Genomic DNA, 22090 nt, shown 5'->3' on the forward strand with positions numbered 1-22090 from the left:
GCCACACGAAGCCGTCACTGACAAGACCAGACCTGGATGATGTTTGAGTCCCTGAGATCACAGGTCCTGGTGGGACAAGGTTCTACTGAAGGGACGAGGACAAAGGGGCAGAGAGGTGACCCCGCCGAGGAGTGACCACGTCAGAGCCCACGATGCACTGAGCCCCGACTGGGCTCAGGCCGCGTCCACGCTCGGTCCTCACAGCCTCTCCTGTCTCCACCCGCAACAGACTCAGCACAGCAAACACACGGATTCTGGAAGGTTCTCAGGTCTTCCATTTATTTCCTCTCCAACTTTAGGATTTTCTCCTTCAATTAACCCATCAACCCTTCATGGCAAGAACTGAAAAAACAGATTCGTATCCAGATTCTTATTTCCATAGGAAGTAAGAAGCTGCTCCTCAGTGTAACATGAAGTAAAGGCGGGGATGGAAACAGCCTCTGCTGGAACAGGACAGTGGGTCAGGGAAGAGACTCGGTCAGTGTGGGGAGGGGGCGTGGAGGGCAGGGGGCGGGCAGTCTCCCACCTGCTCACATGATGCAAGAGGAACGCAGACACATTCAGATGCCCTTTGCAGAAAGAGCTCAGAGGTTCCTGTGGCATAAAGTGGGGGCAGGAACAAATCTCGCATCATCAGTCCCCCACAAGGCAGCTGTCTCACGCTGTAGAAGAAAATAATCATGAAAAAATTCAGGTTAGTGGCTAAAAGTGCTGACATTCTCAACAGTCCACTGCTGCTCAAACTGTCCCTAAGAATCCCCAGTACCCAGTCCTGTCTCCTCTGCTCACCCCCCACTTCAGGCCTCCAGGTCTCACCTTTAGAAGCCGTGAGGGACACATCAGAGCCCTGGGCACTGTCACCACCCGGGGGAGAACAAAACAGGATGTGGTCAGAGCCCACAGCAGATGTGGCTAAAGGAGGAATTACGGGGGTGGCTGAGCTCCCCCAAGGGCTTCCATCTACACTGTCCCAAGGGTCTCAGGGATCACCCCCCTCCATACTCACCTGCAGCCTGAGCGTAGCTCCCTCCTTTTCCACCTGTGGGAAGAAAACATCATGTGAGAAGCCAGGAAGGAGGTAGGACCATGAGGTCCTAAAGGAACCCCCTAGTCCTGGACCCCAGAGAAGTTTCCAGAACTGTGACTACAGACCTACGGCAGGATCAGGAAACCTGAGGAAAGTACATGTGTGGGGACTGGACCAACCACCCTCCTGGAGGTCTGTCCTCAGCAGGGACCTTCCGCTCTGACCTGTGACTATTGAGAATCAGGTCCCCATCACCAGAATCATCAAGGTGATAAATGTGTCCCTCGTTTTCACACGTGTTAATAAAGTGTTAGCAAATAGGGCCCTAGACAGGGAAAGCACACGTGTGTGGATGGTCCTTCCCACTAACGAGGCAGGACACACGTCTACCTGGGGCTTGAAACCCCCCAGTGGGACAAGACACCTCAGTCCCCGCCCCTTCCCTACCTGAGCGCTTCCTCCTCCACAGCACAGCTCCAGTGACCGCAGCTCCAAGGAGGACCAGCCCAGCAATGACGCCCACCACCATGGCAGCGGGGATGGCGGCCTGAGGAGGCGGCTCTGGAAGGGAAGGGAAGGTGAGGGCCCTGACCCCCAGGCCTCAGCCCTGACCTGACGTCCTCCAGAGGCCCCTGCTTTCCCTGAGAAGAGGCTCTGTGCCCACGGCCCCCTCCGTACCCCATCTCAGGGTCAGGGGCTCGGGCAGCCCCTCGTGCTGCACATGGCACGTGTATCTCTGCTCCTCTCCAGAAGGCACCCCCACAGCTGCCCACTTCTGGAAGGTCCCGTCCCCATGAGGCCTGGTCTCCACGAGCTCCGTGTCCTGGGTCAGATCCTCCCCATCACGCTGCCAGGTCAGGGTGATCTCCGCAGGGTAGAAGCCCAGGGCCCAGCACCTCAGGGTGACATCATGGTGAGAGGTGCGGTGGTGGGTCACGTGTGCCTTTGGAGGGTCTGAGGAGAAGGGTCAGAAAATTCAGTAACTTTGCATCCCTCACGGGACACGCCAGCAGTGGTCATGTGACCATCCTAAGACCAGTCAGGACAACTGGGTGGGGGATGGGAGCACAAAACCCACACACCAGACTCAACATAGACGTTCAGGATAATCTCTAATCTTTAGAAAGTTCTAGAATCAGGTTGAGACAGCCCAGGGTAGAGACAGGTCTCTGAAGGGGAGAAAAGGGATTCCTGGTCCTAACCTGGGTGGAGACCAAACGACTCAGAAAAGCTGGGGTCAGAGCTCAGTCACATTGTGTGTGAGGCAAAGAACAAACCCTGAGAAAGTCCCCCAGGTTCCCAGAGCAGCTGCCAGAGTCACAGGGAACCGCTGATCAGTTATTTCTGAGATGGTCCCCCCTCCATCCCCTGAGAGACGGCACCCCTAACTGTCCCTGAGAGAAGGGGGGCCCTTTGGGTCGCTCTCTGGTAACGGATCTGAAAACCTGCAGACGGACTCAATTTCTCGACTCACGGGATGGGGGTATTTGGTGTTTATCTTATTTCCTCCTTTTCTCGTAGGAGGCCCAGCCAGAAGGGAGATGGGGAGGCCCTGCTGTTCCTGTACCTGCGCGCTGCAGTGTCTCCTTCCCGTTCTCCAGGTGTCTGAGGAGCCACTGCACGCACGTGCCCTCATAGTAGCCCCTCAGGCGCTCCGCCTCACCGGCCGCCTCCCACTTGCGCCGGGTGATCTGAGCCGCCGTGTCCGCCGCGGTCCAGGAGCGCAGGTCCTCGTTCAGGGCGATGTAGTCGGCGCCGTCGTAGGCGTCCTGCCTGTACCCGCGGAGGAGGCGCCCGTCCGGCCCCACGTCGCAGCCGTACATCTTCTGGATGGTGTGAGACCCTGACCCCGCCCCGCCGTCAGCTCCGACCTTTAACCCCGCCCTGCGGGCAGCCCCGCCCCCGCCCACCCGCAGTGACGGAGCCTGAACTAAAAAGGAAACAGGGTTAAAATCCCCGCGGGCTCTTCCCGGGTGGAGGGGCCGGGCGTGTCCCGCAGCCTCGGGGTGAAGCTCCGACCCGGAGACTCGGGGAGACCCCGGCCCGTCCGTGGGGGTGGGGGACGTGACGGGGACCCGGGCCGCGTCGCTCACCGGCCTCGCTCTGGTTGTAGTAGCCGCGCAGGGTGTTCAGGTTCATTCGGGCAGTCTGTGCCCAGTCCTTGGCACGCAGTGTCTCTTCTTCCCAATAACGTGGATCCTCCTGATCCACCCACGGCCTTTCCATCCACGCCGCCCGTGGTTCCATCCTCGGACTCGCCGCGTCGCTGTCGAACCGCACGAACTGAGTGCCGTCCACGTATCCGACTTCGATGTACCGGGGCTCCCCGCGGCCGGGCCGGGACCAGGTGGTGATGAAATAAGTCATGGAGTGGGAGCCTGGGGACAGGGAGGGGCTGAGACCCAGGCGACCCTTCTTTCCCCGGCGCGGGTCCCGGTCCGAGGGCGATGGATCGGGAGGGGCAGGGGACCCAGGAGACGGAAAAGGAGGGGACGGAGAGGGGAGGGGACAGGAGACCCGAGTGGACGACAGGAGTGGGCAGGACACGGGGTGGGGTCAGGACAGGGCGGGACGGGGAGGTCTGAGGTCTGGGCCGGGTGGTGGGGACACGTCTTCCCCGGGGTCCTGCGCCCCCACCGTGCGGTTCCTTCGCTTTTACCCCGCGGAGGCCGTTCCCTCCCGACCCCACACTCACCTGCCCGGGTCCCCGACAGGCCCAGGGCCCCCGAGAGCAGCAGGAGGAGGGTTCGTGGACCCACGACCCGCATCCTCGCGGCCTGGGGACAATCTGTGTGCGGGCGGGTCCGTGGAGACTTTACAACCGGAAAGGCGGTGACACTGATTGGCTTCTCTAGAAACCGAACGGGCAATGGAAGTGAGAACAGCGGTCGCGTCACTAGTTTCCAGACAGGAGGACCCGACACAGGTTGTGAGAAGAAGTGAAACCGCGGGGAGGTGGGGACTCCCCAACACTGAGCTTCCCGCCCCAGACTCCGCCCTCAGGGGACCTGGGACTCTGCCCTGACCCCTCCTCCTGCACGGAGCGCTCTGTCACACTGTCACCCTGAGTCCTGGCCCAGGGGCTGTCTGAGGAACCAGGCTGGGCTCAGCCCTTTTTCCTCCTCTTCTCTTCCCAGAATCCGTCTCCCTGAAATGGACGCCCAGCCTCCCACCCTTTACCTCCCCCCCTGGACTCTTCTGGAAGAAACACCCCCAGGGAACTTGGTGCCCCATAGTGAGCTCGCCCTGGGAATAGAGGAAGGACAGGGCTTTTCTCTTTAACCCTGGAGAAGTTGTGCCTGAAAACACCAGCTGGAGATTCTCACAGAGACCAGTCTCCTTGTTGTTTATTAACCACAGTGGGAACAAGCTTGGAAACCCCTGATCACCAGGAAGCTAATCTGTAAAACCGTGATTTGTCCCCCTTGGTGCAGAAATGTGTGTAAACAGCGCTGCAGCCAGACTCTCAAAGCTCCTAAGTCTCACTTTCCCAGCCATACACCTGTGACTGCGGATGTTTCTATTGTAAAATGATCTTCATTCCACGGCCCTTAGTTTGTCTGTTGAGTCCCCGCCTCCTCAATACAAAGAAGCACTGGAAGCAGTTTGTTACTGTGTATTTCAACCAGGGCCCTGTACAAGTTCAAAGCTGCAAGTGTTCAATGCAGTTAAAATGTTCTTGCATCGCCTATTTTTATGAATAATTCACATCTCAGCAGTGTGCATATTTTATTGGGACACATTATTTTTAAACTGATTAGCGTAAGGAGGTGATTAGTTTTTAGGCAGCTCCACAGAGCACCCTGCTAGGTCCTAGATAATTTACTAAAGATCTATAACACAATTTACTTCAACCTGAGAGTTCCACTGCTTTAGGATTCTTCACCTCTGCCTCTTTCCCTCCCCCTGCTTCTCCAGCCCTTCTCTGTCTCTCTCACCCCTCAGGCCCTCTTCCCCCCTTAGTCCCCACCACCCTCTCAGTCCTGATTGTGGCACTAGTGCCACCCCCTCACCTGCCAGCCAAGGACTGTTCTCCCCACAGGGATCAGCGATCCTGCTAATGTCAGTGAGGCTGTGTCATTTCTTCACTAAAAACACTCCAGTGGCTCTGTCTCACTCTGGGAAGCTTCTAGAATGTCAGGCACATGAGCATAGGGGCTTCGGGCTGTTTAGGTCAAAGTTGTATCCCAGGCATATGAAGCCATTCCCGATAGATAGTAGGTATTAAATTATTTGTTGAATTAATGAATGATTGTATTAAAATTTATATCACGTAAAATCCTAGCCTGAGAAATACAAAAAAAATTAGGAAATATTTCATTTACAAACTAGTGCGCATATCAGTTCATAAATTCATTCCAGTGGAAAAAATGCTGTGTGCTTATTTGTTGCACAGTTGAGCCTGTGTATTAGTTTTCTATTGCTGCGTAACAAATTACCACAACTTAGTGGCTCAAAAGAACACCCACTTATTTGCTCACAGTTCCTTAGTCAGAAATCCAGGCCCGGTGTGGATGGGATCTCTGGTCAGGGTGTCACAAAGCCGTGTCCTCATCCTGAGCTCAGGATCTTCCTCCAAGTGTATGTAGAGATTGTTAGCAGAATTCAATTTTTTCCAGTTGTAGGTCTAAGGTCCGTTTTTCCTTGACAACTGTCAGCGAGGAGGGTGCTGCCCCAACCCCTAGTGTCCACCAGCAGTCTTTGCCATGTGGCCCTCCATTTTCAAAGCCCTTAGTGGAGAAATGCCTCACATTGAATCTCTCTCACTTGGAATCTTTGGGGAAGGGGAAACCCCAGTCAGTACTCACCTGATTAGGACATTCCCCATGGATAGACCCCCATGTCTGAAGGACAGCTGACTTGAGAACTTAGTTACATTTGCAGAATCTCTTCTTGTATTAATGTTTGATTGAATAACTGGGGAAGGTGAATATCCAGGGTGGTTATTGGGAACCACCATAGAATCTGCCTAGGATGGCCTGCTCTTCCCTTTGTGTTTATTGGGGTCACAGTTGGAAATGAAGTTCAAGTAAATAGATTGTTGTGAATGGTAATAAAATGCATCCTGTCTATTAGCCATGGAAATTCTTAAATCTTAAAACCAAATGACATGTTTAATATCTTATAATTAATTTAGAGCAAATGAAAAAGTACAATAATTCATTCTCTCTTTGGACACTGTATGTCTCATGTACTGTAGCGTAACAAATTACCCAAAACTTAGCAGCTCAAAACAGCAAATGTGTATTATCTCCCACAGTTTCCCAGGGTCAGGAATCCAGGAGAGGTTTCCCTGAGGCTTCTGGCTCAGGGCCTTTCCCAAGGTTGCAGTCAAGTTGTCAGCCAGGGCTGCCTCATCTGAAGGCTTGCCTGGGGCTGGAGGACTCGCATGAAACATGGCTCACTCAGGGCTGTTGGAAGGGGCCTCATTTCCTTCCTGGATGGTCCCAGAAGGCCTCAGTTCCTAGCTCTGTAGCTATGTGGACTTATCCATAAGGATTTTTCCTACCAAATGCTTAGGTACTTGGCTTCCTCTAGAGCAGTGATGAGAGAGAGAGAAACCAAGATGGAAGCTGCAGTGAGTTTTATGTCTTAGACTCAACATTACATCAGCCTGATGAGAAGTGAGTCATTAAGTCCAGCCCACACTCAAGAGAGGGAATTACTCCACGTCTGGGAGGGAGGAGTGTCAAAGAATTTACATACATATAAAAATAAAAATTTCAATTAAATATTGTTTCAGGATTTTATAAATTACATGCTTCTTTTACTTGATTATTTTCTTTAATGCCTTAAGTTTCACTTTTGGAATGTAATGATTAAAAGTTTGAAACAGAGAAAGGAGCTACAACAACATTTATAAGTTTTTATTGCAGATGCCTTTAATAACAATACTCCCTAGAACAACTGGCAAAAAAGTTGCTAGATCAACTAGTTTAATGCCTTTTTAATAACTACTGATAAAAGTGAACTGACATGTTGGGATGCTTAACCATGGAGCTGAGAGGACTGTGGGTGGAGCTGGGCCCCTCGGTTGACTCTCTAGCCCTGACTTCCTGTTGAACTTTGTGGTAATTTCAAGGGGAGGGATGCTAATAAATAGAATAGTCATCTTGGAACTGGGGTCATTATTTTTTCCTTCTTCACTAGGGCGGCCAGTTGAAGCCCCGGGTTGGAGGTGTGCGTTCCTGCACTGCGGTGGTGGTTTTTTGTTTATTTTTCCTTTTTCCCAAATAAACTGTTTTTCTTGTGGATTTATCTGGAGAGTTATTTTTGCCCGTTGACACTATCTTTACTTTTTCTTAGAATTTTCAAATTTAGTTCACTAACAATGTCAAAAATACCGAGTACAAGGCCAATTTTCTTATTCAACATAATCTTCAAAAATATTTGCCTAATGAAGTCACTTTTCAAAATGTTTTAAAAAATGTGAATCTCATGCCTCAGTCTACACACCTAGCTTGGCGTCCTGACAACAATTGTGTTGTGATGCAGTGGGCAGCGATGGTTAACTCCAATCTAGGGACAAAATGTTCCAAAGCTGGCTGTCCGGTTGGCATCCTAGAGTAAATGTCCCATCTGTCACTGTGTTTTTGAATGAGATTTGGTAGAAGTGATTTGGACACTTGCTATGTGCCGCCGAAGTTTGTTTTAAAGCAGCTCTGTTATGTCTGCCATCACAATCTCTATTCTGTCAATGGTTTCCCCTGTATAGCATTTTCCACTTTAATTTACATTGATCAGCAATGTGCATTTCCTCTTCTGTAAAAGTAGTTAATTCAGTTGTATGTGAGGTTAAATGTAACACATCAAATCCTTCACAGGTACAATTCCCTTCAGGTCACACTGAACGTTGTGTCCCAGAAAATCTATAGCGATGTCAGTGATCACATGACCCATTTCTAGCCAATGCTGTTTCCTGTGACACCCCGGCTGTCTCTCTGACGTGGCTCATAACAATTGGCTGTGGCTTTGTTCCAAGGTGGGGAGTTCTTTCTAAGGATCATTGCAATAAACTTTGGTATTTCTTTTTCTATTTCCTTATTAAAAAATTAACCAGAAATGGTTCACAAGTCACAGTTTGATAAATGTCAGCTTAGGAATTATGATCAAGTAAATACCTGGGCACACACCACTGGTGTCAGAAATGGAACCTATGCAGAAGCCTCCGTGGCTGCGTCCCCAATTCTGTCCCCCAGATGTAACCTCTATCTTGAGTCTTGTGTTTACTATTCCCTGGAGATTCTCTGAAGATTTTACAATAAGTGTATATATCCCCAAACCAAATATTATTTACTTTTGCCTGTTTTTGAACTTCCTGTCCAGTGAACTCACTGCATGGACTCTTCTGAGACTCAGCATTACGTAGGGAGTTACCCCCATGTGTGAGGCTGTCCTTCATTTGTTTTCACTGCTGACGTCTTACATTTCATGCTGACACCACACTTTCTCTGTTTCCCTGCTGATGCACACGTGGTTGTCCCAGTTGCTGTAAACATGAGTGAGCTTGTCTCCTGGGCACAAGGCAAGGAATTCCCCGGAGAGGACGGTCAGGAGGGAAGGCTGGGTACAGGGGTGTGAGCTTTAAGCACAGGAGGTAAGATGATGTGCATTTGGTTTCTGAAGAGCTTGTGCCAATTTAAACTTTCACCAGGAGTGTGTAAAGCTTCATGTTGCTGATGGGTCTGTTCTGAAAATAAACCAAACTCAGCTTAAGGAGAGGAATTAAGAGTTGGAGGTCAGTTTCTTGGTTGCAGAATCATCCAGACATTTTCTGTTCAAATTATAATTACTTCCTTTCCTTTTCTTTTATTCCATATACCTCTTATTATCCTTTTCACATATGCACCCAGATAATGCTTCCTTTTAGCATAACCACATAGTATTATTATGTATGTTTGAGATACCTGATAATGAGACTATAGGAAGGAGGGAAGGAAAGAAGGAAGAAAGGCAAAAACACAAAAGAGGATAAAAGAGAGAACAGGCAAAGAGGAACTCGAAAGAGTGAGTGCAGGTAACATTTTCAAAGTTCAAGGAAAAAGAATTGTAGACTAATAGAAACTTAAGAGAGCTTTATTAGTGATCTCTTGCTGTGCAACAAACTCCCCCAAAATTTAGTGGCTTAAAACATTAAACATCTGTTACCTCAAAGAGGTAATACAAAGACAAGCAAAATGGAGCAGATGCTGGTGAGAGAAGCTGGGTGAAGACAAGGGTTTTACAAGATGGGATAAGTAATAGGTCATTAGTATACCAATGAAATTGATTTGGTACTCAGGGTCCCCCAAGAAGCAGACCCCAAGATGGGATTAAACTCAGCAGTGTGTTACCAGGAGAAACACCTGTCAGAGACTATGGAGAAGGAGCCAGAAAAGGCAGGGAGAGCCAGCAGATGGGGACGCCAGTCTGATGGTCAGGGGAGAAGGTTCGTCAGCCGTATCTCAGGTCCCTGCCGGGCAATCTAAGTGAAGTGGAGCCAGGCCCTAGGCGAGTGCTCGAGCCACACCGGCCATCAGAGGAGCCCCTGTGTCCCGGGAATGGCCTGCCTCAGTGTCCCTCCTGTGACCCATCATTGTCTGGGAACAGCCCCTGGGCAGCAGGGCCTCTGCACAAAAGCTGCCATGGATTTCAGGGCACAGGAGTGGAGACCCTGGTGGCTTACCTGGGGGATGTGACACAAACCTTCCTACTCAGGGGCCTGGGCCCTTGGAACTCAAAGCCTTCTCAGACTCCTTTGCTGTACGTGTCCCTTCACAGTTACAGGGAACGAGAGGGAGCTACAAGGTGCCCAGGGTATCACCCAGGTCCCCACATACTCCTCCTGCCCACATTATGTGACAGCAGCCCCCCCCCTTGTGGATCAGGGTCCATTACTCCTGGCCAAGAAGAGGGGACTCGTCTTCTCACCTGCTTTGCCCTAGGCATGTGGGGCCCACACGTCCCTGGTGACAAACATAATGTAAGTTCATGGGACCCTTGTTGTGTAGCCTTGCAAGACTACCCCCTTTTTAAGAACCACGACCACCTACCCTACAAAGCATAGCAGTGTAGAGACAGGAAGTGCAGCATCTCCCAGGGGGTGACTCTAAGTGATGGTGACCAGGGCCACACCTGCTTCCACCACCTGTTCCTTGACCACCTCTCTTCCTGTTGAGAATTTGGCACCACAGAAGTCACTGACTCAGTAAATACTCTGCGTCCTGGACGATGTCACCCCCTCCCTTCAGGGCGTGTCCTCACAGCTGGCACTTCACTGGCGCCTTCAGGAGGCCTGTCCAGTGTTCTGTGTGGCCAGCAGCTCCCGGGTGATGCAGATGTGACATGACCAGTGGACCCCACGGTCACGGCCGAGCCTGCACCTCCTTCTTGTGAAGTGGGTCCCCGGTCGGATGCTGTGCCGAGAGCAGTTCCAAGACTGGGTCAGGGGTTTCAAAGCCCCAGGTGGTGGTGCCGCTGATGTTCTGGGGACAGGAAAGGAAAACCCACAAATGGCATAGGTGTCTGTCCCTGTGGGGATGACCCTCCAGGATGGAAGGGCTCCCTGTAGTCAGCTTGTCACTTGGTGGCTAGTGGGTCACCTACAGAAATAGGAGCAAATAAGGGCCTGGTATGGGTCTAATGCTGACACTTGGACATTCCGAGATGGCAGCAGCTGGGACAGCCTTGGTACGTGGGAGTCAATGCTGCTGGGCCCGGTGTAGCCCCAGCTCTGCCATCATGGTCACTCCATCCATGTGCCCGTCCTCCCGGTCCTGGGCTGCCCAGTGATGAAGGCTGGCTGAGGTCAGTTTGTCTGCCTGGCTGTTCAGGGCCTCTTCAGGGGGATGCTGTCTGGTGGGCGTTAGCATGTGACTCAGGCTTAGCCACAGATGGACCATTTCCACTGCATGATGGACCCCCTGGGCCTGTCCAATGTATGACTTACTGGGTTACGCAGACCCCGAGTCCTGTGGACATTTGTAATCCCATGGCTGCTTGGTGTCCAAGGTCAGCATTCTGTCTTATCAGGCCCAGTAACACACCCAGAGTTCCTTCCCAAAGGGGTCTGTCTCCGCTGTGGATGGCATGGCCTTCCTCCAGAGCCCAGGGGCCGGCACTGTGCTTCTCCCACTCGGCCTGGTTCTTGCACCCTCACTGCCCGTGTTGCGCTGGACGCGACAGCTAGCGCCCAACGTGGGGCTGCACGAGAAGGGAAGGAAGACTTAGAGTCTTAGGGATCTGCAGACACGGCTGAGGGACTCCAAGCATCCGCCGCGGCAGCTACCTGGGGTAAGGAGGTAGTTTATGGACTTGGAAAATTTAACCAGGGTAACGAAGGAATTTAAAAGAAACAACTAACGTTTTCGTGTGAAACAGCGTGATTGTGTGAGTGAATGCTTACAACTCCACCGTCTTTTTGGCTACGGAGTTTGCGTGGGCTCGTAACCGCAGTTCCGTAAGGTGTCACACGGCATAACTGCCATCTGGGGTCTCCCCAGCCAGGGTCGGGGGTTATACGACCATGCCTTAGCCAAGACCTGTTCTAAGGTCTCGAGAGAGACACGGCCGGCCCAGCATCAGAGTGGGGATTGAGTGAATGTCCTTTTCTCTTCTTTCCTGTTCCTTTACTAACATGGGTAATACAGAAAGCAAGTACAGACCTTATATTTGCCTGCTTAAGCAGGTTATTAAAAAAGGGAAAGATAAAATCTCAGAAAAGAAATTAGAAAAACTCCTTAAAGTAGTTGAGATTCATTGCTCCTGGTTTCCAAGCCTAGGGACGCTTGACTTAGATAAATGGGAGACAGTTGGCCAGGACCTCCGTAATTTACATGCTAGTGGGACATTCTTTCCCAGTTCAATTTGGGAAACCTTTGAGCTGGTTCGTTCAGTCTTGGAACTGCTCCAAACAGATTCAAAAGAAGAGAAAATAAGAGGATCAAGATCAGTTTAAAAAGACAAAGGAGGGTCAAGATGATGACCAGGGGTCCGGGACAGCGTCCACTATCATTCCTAAAAGTCTGTATCCAGATTTGAAGGAAGGTTTTAGGGACGATTGCCCCCTCCTCCATCTCATTGACCACCTCCATCGCCTCCTAGCTTAGAACAAAAGTGGGAGCCTTCCGAATATCCTAACAAAATAATAATTCCTTTCTCAGTAAAAATATTCCTCAAACAATTAAAAAGGATATGCGCTCTTCATTGTCAGCTATAGAGCATAGCATACATCAAGCTAAACTTGAGGGAGACATAGATGCACTCAATTTTCCAGTTATCTTTAGACAGACTGAAGCCCCTAATGCAGACCATCCTGAAGGGGTGCATGAGGCGATTTATGAGCCTTTCCGTTTTAAATTGCTAAAAGAATTAAAACAAGCAGTTTTGCAGTTTGGAGTCACTTCTCTGTATACTGTTGGCCTTGTTAAAGGTATTGCTGATGGCGATCGGATGATTCCCGCTGATTGGCGTGCTTTAGCTAAGACCCGTCTGACTCCTTCTCAGTTCCTCCAATTTAAAACTTGGTGGATTGATGGTGCAGAAACACAGGAGAGACAAAATCAGGCTCGTAATGTAGATATTTCTGCTGACCAACTATTAGGAAAGAAACTTTGGGCTGAAACACGTGATCAGCTAGATAAGGAAGAATTGGTTGTCGGACAATTGAAACAAATTTGTCTAACAGCATGGAAAAGATTGAGATAGAGGGTAAAACTCCCTCCTCTTTTCAAAAAATCTTACAAGGTCCACAAGAACCTTATTCAGATTTTCTTGCCCATTTGCAAGAGGCAATTCATAAACAGATCACTAATCCTGCTGCTGCAGATATCATTTTACAAATTATGGCTTTTGAAAACGCAAAGATTGTAAACGTGCCATTGGCACACAAAAAGGAAAAACTGATGCTATGGGATATCTTAGGCTGTGTCAAGAGGTTGGGACGGAAGATTTAAAGCTGCTATGTTAGCTAATGCCATTACAGGGGCAATTCAGGAAAAAGACAAGTTTTCTGTCACTTGCTATAATTGTGGCAAGCCAGGACATACTAAAAAGAATTGCAGAGCTAAAAAGAAAAGCCGTTCCCAGCTACAAAGTCCTTCGCCTCCCTGGGGTCCTAAACAACTTGGGGTTTGTCCTCGGTGTAAAAAAGAAAACCATTGGGCATCAGAACGTAAATCAAAATATCATAAAGATGGGACCCTGCTTCAGGGAAAGGGAAGCAGGGCCAGCCCCAGGCCCAGACAACAACCGGGGTGTTTGTGAGTCAGGCAGCACTTCAAAATTACCAGACAGTTCCTCCTCCTCAAAACTATTCAACAATTAACTCCTGCCACTGAAGAGACAGCTGCAGTTGAAGTTTATACAGCTCAAGATATACTGCTGCCTCCAGGGGAAGCCCCCCTTTGTGCGCCCACAGGCATACTTAGACCATCCCTCAAAATACAGCTGGACTTCTCCTTGGCGCTCAAGCTTAACATCAAAAGGAGTTATAGTCCACACTGGAATAATAGATCCAGATTTCAAGGGAGAAATTCAAATTGTTATGTCCTTCTCAGCTCCTTGGTCTGCCAAAAAGGGAGAGCGAGTTGCTCAGGTTCTTTTAATTCCTTATATACCCCCTAAAATAAAAGGAACTCAAAAAAGAACTGGAGGATTTGGAAGTACAGGCTCAGCAGGTACTTTTCTAGCAGAAAAGATTTCTAATATCGCCCAGTTTGTCAAGTTACAATTCATAATAAAAAATTCTTAGGACTTATGGACATGGGAGCTGACATCTCTATAATATGTTCTCAAGATTGGCCAGCTAACTGGTAAGTACAACAATCTAATATTAACGTTGTTGGGATAGGCGAAGCCTCAGGGCTACTCCAAAGTGCTTGCATTCTCCCTTGCCTCAGGCCAGAAGGACAAAAGCGATTTTTACAGCCTTACATCGGGGACATTCCTATCAGTTTGTGGGGTCGAGATCTGCTTTCTCAGTGGGGAGCAGAGATCCGGATACCCCCCAGACAGTACAGTCCGCAAACCCAAAAAATGATGAATAAGATGGGATGCCAGCCAGGACAAGGTTTAGGAAAATTTAATCAAGGCATTACTCAGCCTATTCAGCCAGCGTCTCAGACTGGACGCGAAGGGTTGGAATTTAACTCACAAGATCAAAAGCGTTTTTATTAGGGGCCACTGTCACTGAGCTAAAAACTCCTCTAGCTCTCAAATGGAATAATAATAAACCCCATTGGATTAAACAGTGGCCCCTTTCCAAAGAGAAATTAGAGGCTTTAACAGAATTAGTACAAATTCAATTAGAACAAGATCAACTAGCCCTTGGAATTCTCCTGTTTTTGTCATAAAAAAGAGATCTGGAAAATGGAGAATGCTTACTGATTTACGAACAGTTAATGCCTTAATTGAACCTATGGGCCCATTACAACCTGGACTCCCCCAACCTTCCATGATTCCTAAAGATTGGCCATTAGTAGCAATAGATTTACAAGATTGTTTTTACACTATCCCTTTACATCCTCAAGATTGCCCTAGATTTACATTCTCAGTGCCCTCTCTAAATAATAGAGAGCCTAGTAAAAGATATCAATGGAAAGTGCTTCCTCAGGGTATGCTTATCAGTCCCACTATCTACCAGTTGTTCATGGCCAGAGCTGTTTCACCAGTCAGAGAAAGATTTGTAAACTGTTACATCATTCATTATATGGATGACATTCTCTGTGCTGCATCTACTACAGAGATTTTAGAAGATTGTTTTAAGTTACTCCAAGAACAGCTTGAGTGAGCAGGACTCTGCATTGTACCTGACAAAATCCAAACCACAACTCCTATACAATATCTTGGAGCTATTCTAAATAGACAGACAATTGACCTCAAAAGGTACAAATTAGAAGAGATCAGATTTCCACTTTAAATGATTTACAAAAATTGTTGGGAGATATTAATTGGCTGCGTCCCACTCTGGGAATCCCCACCTATGCGCTCAGTAATTTATTTGGTCTCTTACGGGGTCCTTCTCAATTAGACAGTTCCCGTACTCTAACTCCTCAGGCCAACAAAGAGCTAGAATTAGTTGAAAAGAAAATTCAAGAAGCTCAGATTCAGTGTATAGATCCATCTCAACCTTTACAAATTTTAATTTTCCCCACTCCCCATTCACCTACAGTGGTGATAATTCAACAAAATGACTTAGTACAGTGGCTGTTTCTACCTAATAATTTTGTCAAATCCCAACTTATTTGGAATTAATTTCAGAGCTTGTTTTACGAGCTCGCACTAGAGTTCTTCATTTAAACAGAATCGAAGCTAACAAGATAGTAGTTCCGTTTAAAAAACAACAGGTTATTCATTTAAATACCCATTCTGAAATCTGGCAAGTTGCAATCTGGATACTTTGGAGTTATTGATAATCATTATCCTAAAAATAAATTGTTTCAGTTCCTTTTAAAGACTAATTGGATTCTCCCTAAGAGGTTAAGTCCAGCTCCAATTTCAAAAGCTGTAACAGTTTTTACTGATGGGTCTAATAACAACAGGACATCGATTATAAGTAAAATAAATCAACAAGTCATTCAAACTAATTGTACCTCTGCAGAGAGCAGAGTTAGTTGCTGTTTTAACTGCCTTACAAGATTATACTGAACCTTTAAACATTGTCTCTGATTCGGCTTATGTTGTGCATACAGTACAAAATATTGAGACAGCACTACTGTCTAATAACTCAAACCCGTCTCTTCAGTTTCTTTTTAATCAGCTCCAACAGGTTGTTAGAAACCGACAACATCCATTTTTCACTACTCATATACGCGCCCACACCTCCTTACTGGAACCACTAACACGTGGCAATGCTGTCGCTGATTCATTAATTGCTAATGTTCTAGTTACTGAGGCAACTGAGTTTCATTCTTTAACCCATACAGATGCTGCTGGCCTTCGGGCTCGTTTTCCTATTACTTACAAACAGGCCAGACATGTAGTTCAAACTTGCCCAACCTGCCAAATTCTTAATGCTTCTCAACAGTGCCCTGAAGGGGTTAATCCCCCAGGACAAGTTCCTAATGCTATTTGGCAAGTGGATGTAACTCATGTCCCTTCTTTTGGACTTTTATCTTTTGTTCATGTCACTGTCAATACCTTCTCTGGTTTCATCTCGGCCACTGCTCAAAGCGGCGAAACGGCTGGACATTCCTGCAGGCATTTGCTTATCTGTTTCTCCATTATGGGCCTTCTTCAAGCCATTAAAACAGATAATGGCCCTGCTTATATCAGTAATAAATTCACAAAATTTTGTGAACAGTGGAAAATCAATCATACCACAGGGATTCCTTATAATCCCCAAGGACAAGCTATTGTAGAACGTGCTAATTATACCCTTAAAAAACAACTTCAAAAACAGAAGGTGGGGGGCCGGCCCGGTGGCTCAGGCGGTTAGAGCTCCATGCTCCTAACTCCAAAGGCTGCTGGTTCGATTCCCACATGGGCCAGTGGGCTCTCAACCACAAGGTTGCCAGTTCAATTCCTCGAGTCCCGCAAGGGATGGTGGGCTCTGCCCCCTGCAACTAAGATTGAACACGGCACCTTGAGCTGAGCTGCCTCCCGGATGGCTCAGTTGTTGGTTGGAGCACAGGCTCTCAACCACAAAGTTGCCAGTTCAATTCCTCGAGTCCCGCAAGGGATGGTGGGCAGCGCCCCCTGCAACTAAAAAATTGAACACGGCACCTTGAGCTGAGCTGCCGCTGAGCTCTCGGATGGCTCAGTTGGTTGGAGTGTGTCCTCTCAACCACAAGGTTGCCGGTTCGACTCCCGCAAAGGATGGTGGGCTGTGCCCCCTGCAACTAGCAACGGCAACTGGACCTGCAGCTGAGCTGCGCCCTCCACAACTAAGACTAAAAAAAAGAACAACAACTTGAAGCTGAACAGAACCCTCCACAACTAAGATTGAAAGGACAACAACTTGACTTGGAAAAAAGTCCTGGAAGTACACCCTGCTCCCCAATAAAGTCCTGTTCCCCTTCCCCAATAAATAAATAAAAAAAATTAAAAAACAGAAGGGGGGAGACAACCCTCCAAAGTACAACTGGCCAAAGCCATGTTTACTTTAAATTTTTAAAATTCTTCTGGCTCTAGCAGTAATACAGAGCCACACCTTGGGCGCACAGCTGCAGAAAGACATTTTAACAATCTCCTTAGTCCTAAGGCCTTGGAGAATGTGCCCATTTGGTGAAAAAACATTCAGACTAATCAATGACATCTAGGAACTTTATTAACATGGGGAAGAGGCTTTGCTTGTATTTCTCCAGGTCCTGAAGAAAAACCTTTGTGGATTCCTGGTTGGTGTGTCGAACCATACCATGAGCGACAGCCCACAGAAGAAAAGACATCTATAGATACCTATACACGCCCCTAGGGTGTGGGAAAGCTCTCACTCTTCACAGGAGAGGAGACACTTCCTGCGGCTACAGAAGGACTTTCTGCTTTAAATCCTGTCAAATGGATAAAGACATTGGGTGGTGGGTTTGCTGGTGCCATTGTTATTCTGTTTATTGTTCTTTGTTTGTTTATTTATTTTTTAAATTTTATTTTATTAAATTTATTGGGGTGACAATTGTTAGTAAAATTACATAGATTTCAGGTGTACAATTCTGTATTACATCATCTATAAATCCCATTGTGTGTTCATCACCCAGAGTCAGTTCTCCTTCCATCACCATATATTCGATCCCCCTTACCCTCATCTCCCACCCCCCACCCCCCGCCCCCCTTACCCTCTGGTAACCACTAAACTATTGTCTGTGTCTATGAGTTTCTGTTTCTCATTTGTTTGTCTTGTTCTTTTGTTGTTTTTGGTTTATATACCACATATCAGTGAAATCACATGGTTCTCTGCTTTTTCTGTCTGACTTATTTCGCTCAGCATTACTCTCTCAAGATCCATCCATGTTGTCACAAATGTTCCTATATCATCTTTTCTTACTGCGAATAGTATTCCATTGTGTATATATACCACAACTTCTTTATCCATTCATCTATCGAAGGACATTTTGGTTGTTTCCATGTCTTGGCCACCGTAAACAAAGCTGCAATGAACATTGGAGCACACGTGTCTTTATCTCTAAATGTTTTCAGATTTTTGGGTAGATACCCAGGAGAGGGATTGCTGGGTCATATGGCAATTCTATTCGTAATTCTTTGAGGAACCTCCACACTGCCTTCCATAACGGCTGCACCAGTCTGCATTCCACCAACAGTGTATGAGGGTTCCTTTTTCTCCACAGCCTCTCCAACATTTGTTACTATTTGTCTTGTTGATGATAGCCATTCTGACTGGGGTGAGGTGATATCTCATTGTGGTTTTTATTTGCATTTCTCTGATGATTAGTGATGTTGAGCATTTTTTCATATGTCTATTTGCCATTTGTATGTCCTCTTTGGAGAAATGTCTCTTCAAGTCCTCTGCCTGCCCATTTTTCAATTGGGTTGTTTGTTTTTTTGTTGTTGAGTTGCATGAGTTCCTTGTATATTCTGGATACTAGCCTCTTATCAGAGGCACTGTTTGCAAAAATCTTCTCCCATTCAGTTGGTGGTCTCTTGATTTTGTCAATGGTTTCTTTTGCTGTGCAGAAGCTTTTAAGTTTCATATAGTCCCATTCATTTATTTTAGCTTTTACTTCCATTGCCTTTGGAGTCAAGTTCATAAAATGCTCTTTGAACCCAAGGTCCATAAGTTTAGTACCTATGTTTTCTTCTATGCAGTTTATTGTGTCAGGTCTTATGCTTAAGTCTTTGATCCATTTTGAATTAACTTTGGTACATGGTGACAAATAGCAGTCCAGTTTCATTCTTTTGCACGTGGCTATCCAATTCTCCCAGCACCATTTATTGAAGAGGCTGTCTTTGCTCCATTGTATGTTTTTAGCTTCTTTGTCAAAAATTATCTGTCCAAATTTATGTGGTTTTATTTCTGGGTTCTCAATTCTATTCCATTGGTCTATGTGTCTGTTTTTCTGCCAATACCATGCTGTTTTGATTATTGTAGCCCTGTAGTACAAGCCAAAGTCAGGAAGTGTGATACCTCCATTATTGTTCTTTTTTCTTAAGATTGCTTTGGTTCCAAACAAATCTGATGATTTTTTGTTCTATTTCTTTAAAATATGCCATTGGGATTTTGATGGGGATTGCATTGAATCTGTATATTGCTTTGGGTAATATGGCCATTTTAACTATGTTGATTCTTCCAATCCATGAGCACGGAATGTCTTTCCATTTCTTTGTGTCTTCTTCAATTTCTTTCAAAAATGTCTTATAGTTTTCAGCATATAGGTCTTTCACATCCTTGGTTAAGTTTATTCCTAGGTATTTTATTCTTTTTGCTGCAATTGCAAAAGGAATTGTTTTTGTATTTCTTTTTCTGAGATTTCATTGTTAGTATATAGGAAGGCAATGGACTTTTGTGCGTTGATTTTGTAGCCAGCAACTTTACTGTATTCGTTGATGTTTCTAATAGCTTTTTGGTGGAGTCTTTAGGGTTTTCTATATATAGCATCATGTCATCTGCAAAGAGTGATAATTTAACTTCTTCATTCCCAATTTGGATGCCTTTTATTTCTTTCTCTTGCCTGATTGCTCTGGCAAGGACTTTAACACTATGTTGAAAAGCAGAGGTGATAGGGGACATCCCTGTCGTGTTCCTGAACGTAGAGCAAAGGGCTTCAGTTTTCCTCCATTAATTATGAGATTAGCAGAGGGCTTGTCATATATGGCCTTTATTATGTTAAGGTATTTTCCTTCTATACCCATTTTATTAAGTGTTTTAATCATAAATGGATGTTGTATCTTGTCAAATGCTTTTTCTGCATCAATTGATATAATCATATGATTTTTGTCCTTTATTTTGTTTATGTGATGTATCACATTGATGGATTTGCATATGTTGAACCATCCTTGTGCCCCGGGATGAACCCCACTTGGTCGTGATGAATAATCTTTTTAATGCATTGTTGTATTCGATTTGCTAGAATTTTATTTAGGATTTTTGCATCGGTATTCATCAGAGATATTGGTCTGTAGTTTTCTTTTTTTGTGCTGTCCTTACAAGGTTTTGGTATCAGGGTAATGTTGGCCTCATAAAATGAGTTAGGGAGTACTGTCTCTTCTTCAATATTTTGGAAGAGTTTGTGCAGGATTCGTATTAGATGCTCTTTGAAGGTTTGGTAGAATTCACTAGTGAAGCCATCTGGTCCCGGACTTTTGCTTTTGGGAAGGTTTTGGATGACTGGTTCAATTTTGTTACTGGTGATCGGTCTGTTTAGATTTTCCAGTTCTTCATGGTTCAGCCTTGGAAGGCTATATGTTTCTAAGAACTTGTCCATTTCTTCTAGGTTGTTGAATTTGGTGGCATATAGTCCTTCATAGTATTCTTGGATGATCCTTTGTATTTCTGTGGTGTCCGTGATAACTTCCCCTTTTACGTTTCTGATTTTGTTAATCAGTGTCTTCTCTCTTTTGATCTTAGTAAGTCTAGCCAAGGGTTTGTCAATTTTGTTAATCTTTTCAAAGAACCAGCTCTTTGTCACATTAATTTTTCTATTGTCTTTTTGTTCTCTATTTCATTTAGTTCTGCTCTAATTTTTGTTATTTCCTTTCTTCTGCTGACCTTGGGTTTTACTTGTTCTTCTTTTTCTAGTTCTTTAAGGTGTAACATGAGGTTATTTATTTGGGAGTTTTCTTGTTTCTTGAGATAGGCCTGTAATGAGATAAATTTCCCTCTTAAAACTGCTTTCGCTGCATCCCAAAAATTTTGGTAGGATGTATTTTCATTGTCATTTGTTTCTATGTATCTTTTGATCTCTCCTCTAATTTCTTCTTTGACCCAGTCCTTCTTTAAAAGTATGTTGTTTAATCTCCATGTATTTGTGTTTTTCCGTCCTTTCTTTTTACAGTTGATATCCAATTTCAAAGCCTTGTGATCAGAGAATATGCATGGTATGATTTCAATCTTCTTAAATTTGTTGAGACTGATTTTATGTCCCAATATATGGTCTATCCTTGAGAATGTTCCATGTACACTAGAAAAGAATGTATAGTCTGATGTTTTAGGATGAAGTGCTCTATAAATGTCAATTATGTCCATTTCATCTAATGTGTCATTTAGGGCTGCTATTTCGTTATTTATTTTTTGTTTGGATGATCTGTCCATAGCTGTCAATGATGTATTTAAGTCCCCTAGTATAATTGTGTTTTGGTCAATTTCTCCCTTTAGTTCTGTTAGTAGTTGCTTGGTATATTTCAGTGCTCACTGATTGGGGGCATAAATATTGATGACTGTTATGTCTTCTTGTTGTACAGTCCCCTTCACCATTATGAAATGTCCATCTTTGTCTCTTGTTATCTTTTTCACCCTGAAGTCTGTTTCATCTGATATCATTATGGCTACACCTGATTTTCTCTGGGTACCATTTGCTTGGAGTGTCAATTTCCACCCTTTCACTTTGAGTCTATGCTTGTCCTTGTAGCTGAGATGTGTCTCTTGGAGACAGCATATGGTTGGGTTTAGTTTTTTGATCCAATCTGCTACTCTGTGCCTTTTTATTGGTGAGTTCAGTCCATTTACATTTAGGGTGATTATTGATATGTGAGGATTTCCTGTCATTCTATCTTTAGTTTTCTGGTAAGGCTGTGTCTCCATTGTTTCTTTGCCTTTTTGTTGTTGTCTATTATTTCTGTGTGGTGGTATTCTATGATGTTTCCCTCTGTTTCTTCTTTTATTTCAGTATATATTTCAGTTCTGGATTTTTTTGAGTGGTTACCCTTAAGTTTATGTAAAAGAAAGTTTGATATTTAGAGTATTCCATTTTCTTCAGCACGCTTACTTTCTCCATTCCCATATTCCAGTTCAGGCCTTTACTCTCCCCTTTTTTGAGTTTTGGTTGCCACAAATTGTCCCTGTTGATGGTGGTCGAATAGCCTCCTTTAGTATTTCTTGTAGTGCAGGTCGTGTATTAGAAAATTCCCTCAGCTTCTGTATGTCTGGAAAGGTCTTTATTCCTCCTTCATATCTAAAGGATATCTTTGCTGGATATA

At 45.8% G+C, this 22090-nt stretch overlaps 2 protein-coding genes and 1 long non-coding RNA gene across 4 annotated transcripts in view; all 3 read right to left on the reverse strand.

The window, feature by feature from the left end:
• Positions 1 to 252: 252 nt before the first annotated feature.
• LOC109439581 (patr class I histocompatibility antigen, A-2 alpha chain) overlaps positions 253 to 22090 on the reverse strand; it is a 91445-nt gene continuing 69607 nt past the window's right edge. The window contains exon 8 of one of the 2 annotated variants that reach the window (XM_074332653.1): positions 253 to 569. The gene's annotated coding sequence lies outside the window, so the exon portion shown is untranslated. Of the gene's footprint in view, positions 663 to 22090 lie in introns of both variants that reach the window. The other variant, XM_074332650.1, reaches the window with a different exon arrangement.
• Positions 253 to 22090, reverse strand: part of LOC109440070 (class I histocompatibility antigen, Gogo-B*0101 alpha chain) — an 81698-nt gene continuing 59860 nt past the window's right edge. Inside the window, exon 8 of the long non-coding RNA XR_012496505.1 lies at positions 253 to 662. This is a non-coding gene — a long non-coding RNA (class I histocompatibility antigen, Gogo-B*0101 alpha chain). The remainder of the gene's footprint in view (positions 663 to 22090) is intronic.
• On the reverse strand, positions 1338 to 3879 carry LOC141571605 (class I histocompatibility antigen, Gogo-OKO alpha chain-like). The gene is made up of 5 exons (XM_074332648.1): positions 3723 to 3879; positions 3121 to 3405; positions 2595 to 2870; positions 1706 to 1981; positions 1338 to 1588 (listed from the first exon to the last, which is right to left on the reverse strand). The coding sequence occupies exons 1-5, from the start codon at positions 3793 to 3795 to the stop codon at positions 1353 to 1355; spliced, it is 1146 nt and encodes a 381-aa protein (XP_074188749.1). The 5' UTR covers positions 3796 to 3879; the 3' UTR covers positions 1338 to 1352.

Source organism: Rhinolophus sinicus, linkage group LG05 (genome assembly GCF_036562045.2).
Source record: "Rhinolophus sinicus isolate RSC01 linkage group LG05, ASM3656204v1, whole genome shotgun sequence".
Classification (NCBI taxonomy): Eukaryota; Metazoa; Chordata; class Mammalia; order Chiroptera; family Rhinolophidae; genus Rhinolophus; species Rhinolophus sinicus.

Bases quoted from the DNA above. Each gene is read 5' to 3' on its own strand.
- LOC141571605 (XM_074332648.1), bottom strand. From the start codon at position 3,795: ATGCGGGTCGTGGGTCCACGAACCCTCCTCCTGCTGCTCTCGGGGGCC. The intron at 3,406-3,722 runs GTGAGTGTGGGG...CCCTGTCCCCAG, and splicing joins CCTGTCGGGGACCCGGGCAG to GCTCCCACTCCATGACTTAT. The intron at 1,982-2,594 runs GTACAGGAACAG...CCTTCTCCTCAG, and splicing joins GGAGACACTGCAGCGCGCAG to ACCCTCCAAAGGCACACGTG.